The sequence below is a fragment of the Phocoena phocoena genome, chromosome 3 (genome assembly GCF_963924675.1).
Source record: "Phocoena phocoena chromosome 3, mPhoPho1.1, whole genome shotgun sequence".
NCBI lineage: Eukaryota > Metazoa > Chordata > Mammalia > Artiodactyla > Phocoenidae > Phocoena > Phocoena phocoena.
The window spans coordinates 14,155,659-14,170,463 of NC_089221.1; the positions used below are offsets into that span (position 1 = coordinate 14,155,659).

Below are 14,805 nucleotides of genomic sequence, written 5' to 3' on the forward strand. Positions count from 1 at the left end.
GCGAGGGACGGCTCCGTTGCTGATTTAATTAACGGCACAACCTGTGAGGTAATAAACACCTCATTTTACAGATTTCAAAGACCAAGTCACTTTTCCAAAGTCAGAAAGGTAGCTCAATGGATCTGAACTTCATGTTTACTTTCATTTCCGATATATCACGGCCTTCCCCCTAAACTACTAAACGGAGCATCTCTGCAGAGACTGAATCCTGAGGTCGTTCTTGTTTCTCAAATGCAATTTACACATTTTACATTGATTTTCTTCCTACTCTAAAGGCGGCACTGGAAACTGAGTCTCAGGGTGAAGCACACTCGTTCTTTCTGGGATCACATTTAGAAATGAAGACCCTTGACAGCAAGCCACTGACATGCCCTTTTACTTTCCCTGGATTTAATGAAAGTGCCCAAACTGTCACCACCTTGGGAGCCATAACGCATTCCAGGGAGGGACATTCAACTCTGCTCCTCCAGAAGCTTCAAAGCCCCCTTACAGAGGTCCCAGCGCCAAGATATGGTAAGGTGTTCTTCTGAAAATTAAACCGGGTTTGGAGCAGACAAGCCGCTCTTGAATTCCCCACATTATTCTGACAGCCCTAAGTCGGTTTCAAGCCGAGACAACAAAGCAACTCTCAGAAGGGCAGGGCCTGCGTCCAGCTGACACAGAACTCACTTTGCAAAAACACGACATTTCAACCCTGTCCAAAAATTACACTGGAGAGCCAATACGATTCTGACTTTTATTATCAGGTCAGGACAGAGAAAGTACAGGAAGAAGTAGCAGCATAAGGGTCTGCTACCTGATCCAGCTTCCACGGGTCCCCAGGCAAGAAGGACGCTTGTTCAGGAGACGGATGATGACGCAATCCCTGGCCGACTCAGAACAGCACTTGGGGCCTGAAGTGCATCTGCTTGGTGGCGTTGTTCTTCATCCCCATCTTCAGCATCCATTTGGACTTCATCCTTTGGACATACTGCATGTCCCGCTGGCGCACAAGAGCTGCTCCTGGGGGTCGAAAGGGGATAAGAAATGAGGCAAAGGTCTGTGACCTGTGATCAGAGAAGACCCAACTTGGCAGAGAATCAAAGCTAGTTTCGGGTAAGTGGGTTCTTATATTTAAACAAGAGTTATTATCTGGGGTCTCTATCCAATGGGCCTTGTGGGGTTTACTGCATACCAGAACTTCTCTCTATATACATTCTTCTGGGATGAGCCTCTTTAGTTTTCATCATCTGAAAAGGTCTATAAGCCCAAAAGGTGAAGCCCCATTAACCAAAAGGGACAGAGAAAGGCAGACTATAAACCAAGTCAGAGGGACTTCCCTGGTGGCGCAGTGGTTGGAAGTCTGCCTGCCGATGCAGGGGACACGGGTTCGTGCCCCGGTCCAGGAAGAACCCACATGCCGCGGAGCAGCTGGGCCCACGAGCCATGGCCGCTGAGCCTGCATGTCCAGAGCCTATGCTCCACAACGGGAGAGGCCACAACAGTGAGAGGCCCGTGTACCGCAAAAAAAAAAAAAAAAAATCCGCCTGCCAATACAGGGGACACAGGTTCGATCCCTGGTCCAGGAAGATCCCACATGCCGTGGAGCAACTGAGCCCGTGCACCACAACTACTGAGCCTGCACTCTAGAGCCTCTGCTCCACAACAAGAGAAGCCACCGCAATGAGAAGCCCACACACCACAAAGAAGAGTAGCCCCCGCTCGACGCAACTAGAGAAAGCCCACGCACAGCAAGGAAGACCCAAAGCAGCCAAAAATTAATTAATTAATTAATTATAAAAAACCAACTCAGCTCACAGGGAGCCGTAGTGAAGGAACCTACGTGTATATAAACACAGAGCCATTTACAATGGATTCCAGTGCCAAAGCTTTCCAGGCCATCAGAAGGCAGCTCTCTCCCTTCTCTCTATACTGTTTTCAGTGGACTGACCTTCTCCTTGAAGATCCAAGCATAATGAGCTTCACTCAGCAGACACATCAGAATAGATTTAAATAATTTCACACTGATGATGTTTCAAAGCTTAACAATTTCAGTGGCTTGCTCTAGCTCTGAGTCTTACTAAGTTTTCTATGGAAAAATTACAAAAGGAAGAACCGACAGCTGGCCTTTATTATGTACATGTACTATGTCATACATGCATTATGACAGTCAACCTGCCCAACTCTACAAGTAGGTCCTATTAATATCATCTTCCACTTTATAAGTGAGGAAACAGAGCTTTCAATCAATTCAATTACTCATACTCATTGTATAAGAACCTACAAGTATATCAGGTAAGTCATGTTTGACTTCACAGCTCAAACTATCGCCAAAGGATATTTAATTCCTCTGTATGACCTCCAGGAGAATTTCAACCTTTGCTAATTGCTAAACAATTATTTTTGTAACTATACCTCCTGAAAAAGGTAATGGTCTATATGAGTTTTAAAATAGTTACTGTGCTAGGGAATACAAAGCTTTTAAGCCATGGAGCTTTGGGCTTATTGCCATAAATGTCTCAAGTGGTCACAGAAGCCCCCAGGGCCAAGAAGGTAAGTTTCCCCTAGAGAGGACCCACAAGGACAAAGAAAAAAAACCAGTTCACCCGAGGCCCCTTGTGCGATGCAAGTTCCTGGGCCGGGCCTTGTGTTCCACGTGGACGTACCTGTGCTGCCAGCCCAGCCCAGGGCTCTGTACTGCTGGAGGACCCGGCCCACAGCCTTCTGATTCTTAGCAACTGCCACAGCTCTTGACAAGCCAAACCGCTGTTTGTAGTATCTCATCAAGGAGCGATGACCCACTCTGGCACCTGTTTTTCAAAAGAACAATATTGAAGCACTGAGTTGGACAGTTTTTCAAGGCAGAGCTATAAAAGTAAAGGCTTTCTGAATCAGAGTTTTCACTTTTATCTAGCTGGAAAATGGATGTGCCAGAAGAAACAGTGCTTTAACCTGCTGAAGAAAGATGAAGCTGCATGTTAAACAATGAAAGAAGGAAAACCAAAGAGTAGAGACACTGGAAAACAGAGATAATGGCAAGTCACTGCCAGGTGAAAAATTCAGCATCTGTACTGACAATATGCTTCCCTAGAAATTCACATAGCTGCCCCCAACTAATACAGATAATAGGATCCGAGGAGGTAAGGAGCTTTAACTTTTTTTTTAGTAGAAAAAAGATTAAGCACAGATAATGGCCCTGATGCTTAGGTCTACAAGCCACAGTCTGAGTCTAGAAGAGACACCAATCCACTTTTCCTTTGCTTAAATTCTCTATTGCAGTGGTTCTCAAACCGGCAATTTTATCCCCAGAGGACACGTGGCAATGACTGGAGACATTTTTGGCTGTCACAGCTAGAGGGAGGCTCCTGACATCTAGTGGGTGGAAGCCAGGGATACGGCTAAACATCGTACAATGCACAGCACAGCCCCCAAAACAAAGAATTATCTGGCCCAAATATCCACAGTGCTGAGGCTGAGAAACCCTGCCCTACTGCTTTCTAAACGACGGAAGTCGCCTGGTGAATCGTAATTTTATTTTATTTTTTATTTTTATTTTTTCCCGTTATGTGGGTCTCTCACTGTTGTGGCCTCTCCTGTTGTGAAGCACAGGCTCCGGACACGCAGGCTCAACGGCCATGGCTCACGGGCCAAGCCGCTCCGCGGCATGTGAGATCTTCCCGGACTGGGGCACGAATCCGTGTCCCCTGCATCGGCAGGCGGACTCTCAACCACTGCGCCACCAGGGAAGCCCGAACCGTAATTTTAAAAGATGACTAAGATGAATTCCCTCTCCAGGTTTTACTTACTGAGAAGGATCTGATACAACCATGCCAGTCAATCACGCTTTCAGAAATGAACGCTTTGGACTATCTGTTCTTTTATAGGACAAGTGTGCTGACCCCTGGATCTCAGCTTCACAGCAGGTGAAAGTGAAGGGGGCGGGCTTCAGTGATGACACACTCCAGGCTCCATCAGAGCGCCCTGGCTCTTGAAAAGTTCTCCTGGGCCACTGGCATGAGATCACCTGAGAGCTTACTAAAGCCAGGCTATACTTTCACAAGAATATTAACTAGAACATAAGCAATCAAATACATTCCCGGACAGACATCAACGCAGAGAAGTTTAACAACAGCATACGCACAAGGCACGGAACAGCTGTTTCCACTGAAAATGAATTAAGGAAATACAGCCAGGTAGAACCATGTGTACGGCTGCTATGGAAGCTTTACACTTATATATATAAAATCATTTCTTTCAGAATATTTTGTGCAGAAAGACCATGAACAGAATACTGTTAACTATTGTAGATGGCTATATTCGCTTTTAGGACCTCGATTTTGAACTTGCAAGAAAAAATTCTGTCAGGTTATTTCGTTTCAAGTCCCTGTACCTGGCAGGCTACCTGGGAAACAGTTTGCTCTCTGCGCAGATATGGAAAAGTGGTTACTTCCAGTTGACTGATTGGTGATCAGACGCAAGAGATGACAAAGAGAAACTTTCAATTCAGAGACGATGTGGCCTTTGGATACTAATATGGATGAAAAGATGCTTCCCAGGACCTGACTGTTCTGGCAGCAGAAGAGTTAACAAAGCTCCTAAACCACAAGAAATAAGTGAGATACAGCGGATGGAGAAGGACTCACTCTTAAATGGAGACTCTGGCAGGAAAGCCCAGCACTGCTGATTATGACTTTCTATTTATAATATAGGCAGGATGCTCTGAGTTTGCAATGACGATTTCCTCAAAATCATTAAATGATAATGCTGCTGGTCATTAGTACTTAATAAATCGATTTATTTACATTCGTAAGCAGCATTTAGAAATCCGTTATTATTGAAGGTTGGCTTCTAAAACATGCTTGACAAAGTTTCATTAATCAATGCCAAGGTTTCCGACACCTGACAGGAGAACGCTAAACATTCAGTGTTTAAAGTTACTCCTGTCCTGTGGCAATGACAGTGAGAACCTAACATTAAGCACCAAGTACAATGTGCTGAGAACAGCTCAACTGGAAGGCCCTCATCAAGGAAAATTCGTTATAGAACACGGTGTGCCTGTCCATAAATAACAGATGGGTAATGTCTGAGTTATGATGAAGCCACAACCTGTCCATCTATCTTTCTCCACAGTAAGAACTGCTTACAAGACTGTCACTCCTAACTTAAAACATGACACAAGTGAACTTCTTTACAAAACAGAAACAGACTCACGGACATAGAGAACAAACTTACGGTTCTCAAAGGGGAAAGGAAGGAGGTGGGGAAGGGAGAAATTAGGAGTTTGGGACTAGCACATACAAACTACTGTATATAAAATAGGTAAATAACAAGGCCTTACTGTATAGCACAGGGAACTATATTCAGTATACTGTAATAAACCATAATGGAAAAGAATACAAAAAAGAAAATATATATATATATATATATATATATATATATATAAAAAACAGAATCACTTGCTGTACACCAGAAACTAACACAAAACTGTAAATCAACTGTACTTCAATTAAAAAAAAAGACTGAGGGCTTCCCTGGTGGCGCAGTGGTTAAGAATCCGCCTGCCAATGCAGGAGACACGGGTTCGAGCCGTGGTCAGGGAAGATCCCACGTGCCGCAGAGCAACTAAGTCTGTGCGCCACAACTACTGAGCCCACGTGCCACAACTACTGAAGCCCATGCACCTGGAGCCCATGCTCAACAAGAGAAGCCACCGCAGTGAGAAGCACGTGCACCGCAACGAAGAGTAGCCCCCGCTCGCCACAACTAGAGAAAGCCCATGCAGCAACGAAGACCCAGTGCAGCTTTTCAAAAAGAAAGAAAGAAATAAACAAACGAATAAATAAATGTATTTTAAAAATTTCCACTCCTACTTAACAAATAGCCTAACACTGGGTGACATTAGACAGTGAAAAAGAAAATATCTCTAACTGTAAGTTTCCTAAGAAGATTGATCACGTGCCTTTCGTGGATCCAGCAACAGATTCATCTGGCTAGTCAGCAACTAACTGGATGTGTTTTCACACCAACTTGCTCCACAGGAACTGAAGAGCAAAGAGGGAGGAACTGAGCCAGACCACAGTCTTCAAAATAAATGCTCATAGCGCCCTCTACCGGATACTCTATGCCACTGCCTCTGGGATCATCTACTTGACCTGAAGCAACTATATTTCAGGAATCACAACTCCCCGCTGCTTTCAAAACCAGTTTAAAGCAGACTCTGCTAAGTGTAGCTGATTAAGTACCACTAGGCTCTCCACATTAGAATCCTTCCCAAGCCAGCTTCATGCTAACATCCACGCTGACCCAGTCATATAACTGAGCATAATCAAGGAAGTTTCTGAACGGTAAATTTGTTCAAAGACGTAACCAGGTGACTGAATATACTGTTATAATATCACTACACACGTATACAGTGTTTATTCAGAGATTTCCTGTTTTCTTGGTTCATTACAAAATCCCCAAGTCAGCACTGAGACACGGAGGTAAACCAATGGACACAAAACTGTCATGTCTCATTATAACCAAGACTGGCTAGAGCATGACTGGTTTTTAAAATGAGATGGTAAAAGTGTATGTAACTGTATAGCTGGAATAAATTTCCAAATATTGGGACCTTCTGATTCACTAAGAGTGCTATGTTCTGTTGCTATTTAAACAAATTCTATTATCAGGTCTCAGCCCCCGGTCATCTGTGAAGAAGACCCAGGAAGGCAAGCGAATGCTGTACATTTAGATTTTTCCATTCTTGGCTCTTAATCTCGTCCAAGTCACAGATGCTTTTCAGAAACTACAGCCTTTCCCCAGAAAAAGTGCACTTACCCGCACAGTCAAAAAAAATCTGTGCGGAGGAATTCCCTCACGGTCCAGTGGTTAGGACTCCGCACTTTCACTGCCCAGGGTGCGGGTTCGATCCCTGGTCGGGGAACTAAGATCCCGCAAGCCACGCAGGGTGGCCAAAAAATAAGTTAATTAATTAAAAAACAAATGAATAAATAAAGAAATTTAAAAATCCGTGCGGCCACACAGGTGACTTTACGATGTAACAGCGTTTCCCCAGGAAAACGCACACACTCAGAAAAAAATGCACAGCTAGGGACGAAAGCTGAGGTAAGGCAGCACCTGGCAGCTGGTCTGGCCTCTCCAGAGTCTAACAGTACAATATCGCCCAGTACTCCAAGACCAAGCCGCTTACTCACTACTTCCCAGTCTCCCTTAAGAGCTGCCCTGAGGTCATCATCCAGTACTTTAAAACAGCATCACTTGGTACGTGGACACGTAGCTGTGAGCAAGGAAATTCATGCTTAAAAAACCCAAGAGGGCTTCCCTGGTGGCGCAGTGGTTGAGAGTCCGCCTGCCGATGCAGGGGACACGGGTTTGTGCCCCGGTCCGGGAAGATCCCACATGCCGCGGAGCGGCTGGGCCCGTGAGCCATGGCCGCTGAGCCTGCGCGTCCAGAGCCTGTGCTCCGCAACGGGAGAGGCCACGACAGTGAGAGGCCCGCGTATGGCAAATAAATAAATAAAAGTCACCTCCAACCTGCCAGTCACTCAGTCAACAGACATTTACGCGGCTCTTGTGTGTCTGAGGCACTGTGCGGAGATGGAAGACGCCAGCTTTGTCCTCACAGAAACGGGGCAGAAGGCAAGCCAGCCCACAGGCACAGAGGAGCTAGAGCCACATCACGACAGCTGGGCAGGGGGCCCAACGTGAGCCCTGCAGGGCGAGGACGAGGAAGGGGGGACAGAGGCAGCACCCAGGCAAAGGCCCAGGGGAGGGAGACTGCGTGCGGGCGGGAAAGGAAGAGCGCCAGACACCTGGGCAACAAAGTGACCCTGAAGGCAAGGGCTCCCCCTGGGAATTCCAGAGGGAAAAGAAAATAGACTGGTGGTCAAGTGGAAACCAGGCTGGAGACGGCCAGACAGGAAGCTAACATGGTGGCACAGATAAGGAGAAAAAAAAAGAAATAATATTCAAAAGCCATTTAGGAATTGCAATTAGTCACCATCTGGATGTGGGAGAGGAAGAGCGGATCCTGAGAAGACACCCAGGTTTGGCTTTGGCGAACCTGAGGAAACTCCATCGCTCTGGGCAAATGTGTTGTCTACATAGCTAAGGAGTCTTTAAGCTACAGACGTCTTAAGTCCAGATGAAAATTTCTCTACTTCTAAAATAGGATATGCTCACTGGTGAGCAGCGTTGCTGCAAAATGAAGCCCACGTTCCTAGCGATCCTACTACACGCCATGCGCCGCTGGCAGGGACCATTTCATTCACTTTCTCAAGGTCTACTGTGATCTCAGTCTAAGTTAAGGAAGGGGAAGCTAATGAAACTAGGGGCTAAATAAACAGTCTTAGAAAAGAAGTTATTAAACTTATTTCTGACATTCTGCATCAGTATTTTCACCAAGGGAAGACGGGACTCGGTCCTTGTGATACATTTAGGCCCGTTTTGCTGCTGCATATTGTATAGGCCACAATATTCTGCTGCATTACCGCTTCCCTCCCACTGTAGTAGAGTTATACCCTCAAGACAGGTTCTGCCTGCACTTTCCTTTCACTGTCGTTGTCTAAAGCTGCCCTTAGCCTTAGAAGGTTATTACTCTGGGTTAAGCAGGGCTCTCTATACCTCAGCCGTGCTATTCCAGGTGGAGAGCAGCACCTCAGGGTGGCTTCTTCATGGCAGACGTCTCCATTGGCAATGTGGCTGTTCCTGCTCCCACCATCACTGCAAGTCTCCCAGGCAGTGGAGACAAGTGGGGAAAGGGCTTCACCGACGAGGTCCATGATCCTGGGTAAATTACTCAACCTGTCTAAGCTTCAGCTGGCTTATATGTCAAATAAGGATAACAGAATCTAACTCAAAGGCTTGATGTAAAGCTAAAATAATATATCTGCCTGAATGTGCTAACTGCTCAGTAAATATGAGGTATTATTAGGATCTTTTTATCTTATCATCCCATTCCCTGTCCTTTTTAGACGCGTCTTCTGTAGCTGCCCCCATTCCTGTTAGCTAAGCATAACACTGTAAGCAATACTGCATACTTCTCATATTCATGGCTTTCCTTCTTCTATTCACATCTGGGACAAAATTCTGCCATTATGAATCCTGTTCCCCAAAGGAGAAGGCAGAATTCAAACTCCAAGCCTCCCCCTACACCCAGAATACGGACAGGAAACCTGGGTGCTGTCAATCAGGTCCACCCATGCCAAACTAACATATGCAAGTCTGAGCCACCGTGGAAACAGGAATCAGTTCAAGGAATAAGAGCAAAGTCAAGTTTAACAAGAAAAACCTGGATGGGGCCAAAAAACCAAATAAACAGAATACAAAAGGTCTATGTATTGAAAAGAAAGGCAATGACTGATTAAAGCATTACGAATCACAACAAAAGTGAGGAAAACATTGATGCAATTTAAACAAAACAGCCAAGACAGAGCTACGGGGCAACCTTCAGAGTTCACCTCGTCCAGGGGAACACAAACACACACTTGAAGCTGTAGGGTCTCTCCCCTTGGTGTGGAAGGGAAGTGATGCGAACATGCCGCTCCGATAATCTCAGTGGCATGCAGCTATGTATTCTGGACAACTGCACTTACCAGAAGGGAGAATCAGCTCCATGGTGTCGTCTTCATATTCCAAGGCCCTTTCTGAGGGCAAGTCCTCAGTCTCATCAGGGTCCTCCCCTTCCTTGTTATCTGGGTAGCTACTCCTGGAACCATGGAATGTCATTAATACATAGACCAATACCTCAAATTTAACTAAAATACTGCAAACCTACTAGATAACTAAAGGGGTTAGGGGTGAGGGGTTAACAGTTGCAGCGACTACACTGAAAGCTTTTGGAGAGAAAACAATTTGTTAGCATTTTCTCTGTAGTAAAGTATGCAAATGGCCTATGAATTCAAAATGGATCCCAGACCTAAATGCAAAATACAAAACTATAAAAAATCCTACAGATAATATAGGAGAAAACCTAGATAACTTAGGGTTTGGTGATGACTTTTTAGGAACGACACAAAAGGCACAGTCCATGAAAGAAATAACTGATAAGCTAAACTTCATTAAAATTAAAAACTTCTGCTCTGTGAAAAACAATGTCAAGAGAATTAAAATACAAGATTCAGACTTGGAAAAAAGTATTTGCAGAAGACACATCTGATAAAGGACTGCTATCCAAATGCAAAAAGAACTCTTAAACTCAGCAATAAACAATCTGATTAAAACATGGGCCAAAGACCTTAACAGACTCCTCACTAAGAAGATACACACATGGCAAATAAGCATGCAAAAAAGATGCTCCACAGCATATGTTATCAGAAAAATGCAAATTAAAACACAGAGATACCAGTATGCACCTATCAGAATGGTCAAAATCCAGAACAATGACAATATCAAATGCTGGTGAGGATCTGGGGCAACAGGAACTCTCATTAATTGCTAGTGGGAATGCAAGAGGGTACCGCCCCTTTGGAAGAGCTGGCGGTGTCTTGCAAAAATCAAATACACTCTTACCGTAAGACCCAGCAATCCTGCTGCTTGGTATTTACCCTAAGGAGTCAAAAACTTCTGTCCATACAAAAACCTGCACATGAATTACAGAAGATTTATCCAAATTCTTAAAACTTGAAGAAACCAACATGTGCTTCAAATAGGTGAATAGATAAACTGTGGCACATCCATACAGGGGAGTATTTTTGGATTAGACAAAAAAGAAATGAGTTAGCAGGCCATGAAAAGACATGCAGGAACCTTAAAAGCATATTACTAAGTGAAAGAAGCAGTCTGAAAAGGCTACATACTGTATGATTCTAATCATACAACATTCTGGAAAAGGCAAAAATATGGAGACATTAAATATCACTGTTTTCCAGGGGTCGGGTGCAGGAGAATGATGAACAGGCAGAACACAGAGGATCTGTAGGACAGTGAAACCACTCTGTATGATATTCTAATGGTGGATACATGTCATTGTATGCACATTTCTCCAAACTCATACAATGGACAACACCAAGAGTGAACTCTAAACTACGGACTTTGAGTGATAATTGATGGATCAACTTGGTTCATCAATTGTAACAAATGTACCACTGGGAGATGCTGATAATGAGGGAGGCTATGCACGTGTTGGGTAAGGAGTATATTTGAAATCTCTGTACCTTTTGCTCAGTTTTGCTGAGAATCTAAAATTGTTCTAAGAAAGAGTGAGCAAATAACCTATAACAGAATTCCTTCACCTCTGTATTTGTTTCTCTCCAGGAGGGTTGGCAAACAGAGGAAGAGGAGGAGACTGTACAGCTGGAGATGCAGCTCTCCTCAACTTAATCATTACAAAAACAAGTCCTAGAACGGTGCTGAACAACAGAAGTCTCTGATGATGCAAATTTTCAGTCTGTGTGTCCACTATGGTAGCTATTTTTAAAGCACATCTGTTTTTAAGCATAGGGCTTGAAATGTGGGGAGTGCAACTGAAGAACTGAATTTAAAAATTTTTACTTAATTAACCAAAAGAGCGACATGAGTACACCTAGGAATTAGCAAATTAGACACTGTAGTTCCAGAAGAATCTCTGTGCTTCTACAGCTGTTCATAAATACACGTGGAAAATAACTGGAGTAATGTACACTAAGGCAGATAAGCCAACAGGAACAGACAAAAGACTAGATCAGATACTTCACAAGAGATATCCAAATGGCCAGTTGATATATAAAAAGGTTCTCAACTGCATCAGTCCTCATCAGGGAAATGCAAATTAAAACCACAATGGATACCCCTACAGAGCCACCAAAGTGGCTATAATGAAAAACTCTCTGTCAGGACAAGTAAGAAATGAGAAATCAGGAGGGAAATGCAAAAGGACAACTTAAAAGACCAGCACTTTTCTGAACACCTGTATTAGGTGGACTCTGCACACCTGGCACGGTCATTATACACACCTGCTTGCAGAGCACACCTGTGCTAGGTCATAGGCACACTTGACACTAAGAACCAGCTGTTCCAGAATTCCTAGCATGGATTCGTTGCATGATGTATGAAATAGTCAAGATTCTAGGTAAAGGTGGAATAATTTCACCAACAAGTGATTGGGATAGGCCTGGTGCTGCCACCAGCTCAAGTCCCTTAGGGGACAGCCTGTGATTCAAGGGCTCTCAGGGAAACCAAGATGTGAACCCTAACCTCCCTGCCTCTGTTCCTGAGGTAACTGGCAAAACTGAACTTCTGACCATGGAAACCACAACAAGCAAAAACAAGTTTTCAAACCACACAAACTGACAGTTTGGGCCTGAGATCTTCTCCGGGTCAGATACGTGTGTTTAACTCTGTGATACTCAATTTCTCATCTACAGAATGAGAGGAAATAAGTACCTCCTAAAAAAGTGTGCTAAGAGGTATGAAGAATACGATACCGGACAGAGCCAGACACAGACAGTTATTATCAGGTAGGGGCACGTGCAAATCCAATGCAAACGTGATCAGCTGGCTTCGCTCGACATTACAAACCAGACTTACCTAAAATCATAGAAGTCTGCAAATTCCAAAAGAGCATCCCCATCTGTGAAGAGCTTGCAGTGACTCCTGTCATTCATGTGAGCCTGTACAGCTTCCGTGGAGTAGAAGGACTTCCCCCTCTCATTGCACCACAAGCAAATCTTCCCCACACCAACTTTCTCTCCTGGAAAAATAAGTTGAGAAAAAAATATGAAAGCAGCTTTTTGCAGCCAGATTAGGGCTCATTGTCGATGTCCACACTTCAAAAAACAGCCATCAAGTTGCTGATCTTCACAAAATCGGCCGGTCACTCAATCCAAGATTGAGGAGAAGCCCCAAATTAATGCCCCCCAATAATGTGGTATTTTGTCATTCAAAAGGAAAAAACGGCTGAACTTACCCAAATATTTAATCAGTCCCTTAAGATCGGAAAGATACTCCACATCAGGAATAAAGAAGCTGTGCACTTTAGTCATATGAGCCACATTCTTCGTGAGGGAGCTTGAATGATGGGGACAAAACAAGCAGTCAGTTATGGGGATGGCACCACGCGGGGTGCTTCCTCCAGCCTCTTCCTCCGCTGCTGCCTCCTCCTCCGGGGCTGCAGCATCCTCACATTCCAGCTCCTCATCAGAATCAATATCCTCCCAGTCTGCAAGCCAGAGATTTGAAAAACAAAGTTAGCTGAAGATCTCAAAGTCAGCCAATCATCCACCACACACCGGTCGGCATGGCTAAGGAATGCCTTCACCCTTCTTTTTCAGCGCACAGTAAACCCCTTGAAGGAAGCACGTGCTCCTTTCCTATGCATATATGAACACATGCAATCAGCGTCAGGGGGATGAGGGAAAAATAGCTCATTAAGTCAAGAAGCCTAGGTTGCTGGCTCCAGCCTCACACTGCAAGTTAGCTAGCCGATTCTGAGCACCTCAAACTCAGAGCAAAGCCATCATGACCAGAAACCCAATGGAATTAAACATTCTGCAGCACATGGTGTGAGGGTACTATGTTCTCCTTCTGCATATATTAACAATCTCCTCCTTCAACAGAGAATGTATCCTTTCATTCTACAAATATTTACTAAGTAACTATTCCCCCCATCCCCCGTTAAGGTTTCAGTCCCCGAATCGACAACAGTGAGCTAAACACACAAAATGCCCTGTGGGGGTGCTGGCCACACCAGCCACTTCAGAAACCAAGGAAACACCCTCACGCATCACCTTCACCTGAAAACGGACACCTCCCCCCTCCAACCTCAAAGATAAACTGGAAGCTTGAGGACCAGCCCCGTCCCCCGCCCCGCCCCGCCCCCCAGACAGGCCCCCACCATCTGCATCCAGGTCGTCCTCACTCTCCTCCTCCCCCTGCTGTTTGGCCAACTTCTTCGCCTGCTGTTCAAACCACTGCAGCCGGGGAGGCTTCTCGACCGGGTCTCGCTGCTGAGTCCCACGTCCTCCAGCGGCCACGGTCACTGGACTCCGGGACTCCGCCTCGGGCGCTGGGGCCGCCTTCTTGGGAGACGTGGACGGCTGGGCCTTGATGACCTGCTGGATGGCCGCGTTCACCGCATCCCTGTCCACGCCCAGCCCTTCCTCCAAGTTCTTTTCATTCAGGATCGCCACTTTCCGACTCACCGCCTCCTTCTCCAGCTCCACGTGCCGCCGGGACCTCAGATGGTTTTCGTAGGCCTTGAAGCAGGCAAACTTCTTACTGCAGACGGTGCAGTAGGTGGCCGCGCCCTTGCTCTCCGGCTCCGCCAGGGCCCGCTGCGCCCGCACCCGCTCCTGGAAGCCCTCGGCGCCGACCGGGGCCATGCCGGCCACTTTGCGCCTCAGGTTGTAGCGGTGCCAGTCCGTCTTGTAGTGGGCCCGCTGCGCCTCCGCGTCGTCCAACAGCGCCCGGCAGGTGTTGCAGGTGTAGGTCGCCATCGCCAGCCGGGAAATAAGAGGCCAACCAAGGCAGCAGTCTAGCGACCACTGAGCGCCCTGACCCCACCAGACACTCGGACCGTAAGCCTCAAGACCCACGAAGAGCCGGACTGCGAGCTGACTTCCGGACTGGATCGAATTATTTCCGGCCGGACAGGAAGTCCCGCCTCCCGACCTGTAGCCGCGCCCCCGCCGCGGAGAGGCCAGAGGCCCCGGGAATGTGGGAGAAGCCCGGGAGGGATCCGGCCCCGCCCAGTCGGCCTGAGGTGGGTGTTGAATGGGTTGGCGTAAGGAGGGTTGTGATTGGATGGGCCTGAGGCAGGTGGTGATTGGATGAGCCTGAGACGAGTGGTGATTGGGTGGGCCTGAGGTGATTGTTGTTTAGGTCTCCGCGAGGTGTGGGATCGGTGGA

General features: G+C 46.1%; 1 protein-coding gene across 1 annotated transcript; it reads right to left on the reverse strand.

Annotated features, from left to right (window-relative positions):
• Positions 1-874: 874 nt before the first annotated feature.
• On the reverse strand, positions 875-14,393 carry ZNF622 (zinc finger protein 622). Its single transcript, XM_065875481.1, has 6 exons — positions 13,793-14,393; positions 12,866-13,117; positions 12,487-12,649; positions 9,576-9,688; positions 2,646-2,789; positions 875-1,002 (listed from the first exon to the last, which is right to left on the reverse strand). Exons 1-6 carry the CDS (start codon positions 14,391-14,393, stop codon positions 875-877), a joined length of 1,401 nt encoding a protein of 466 aa, XP_065731553.1.
• Between the last annotated feature and the right edge of the window lie 412 nt (positions 14,394-14,805).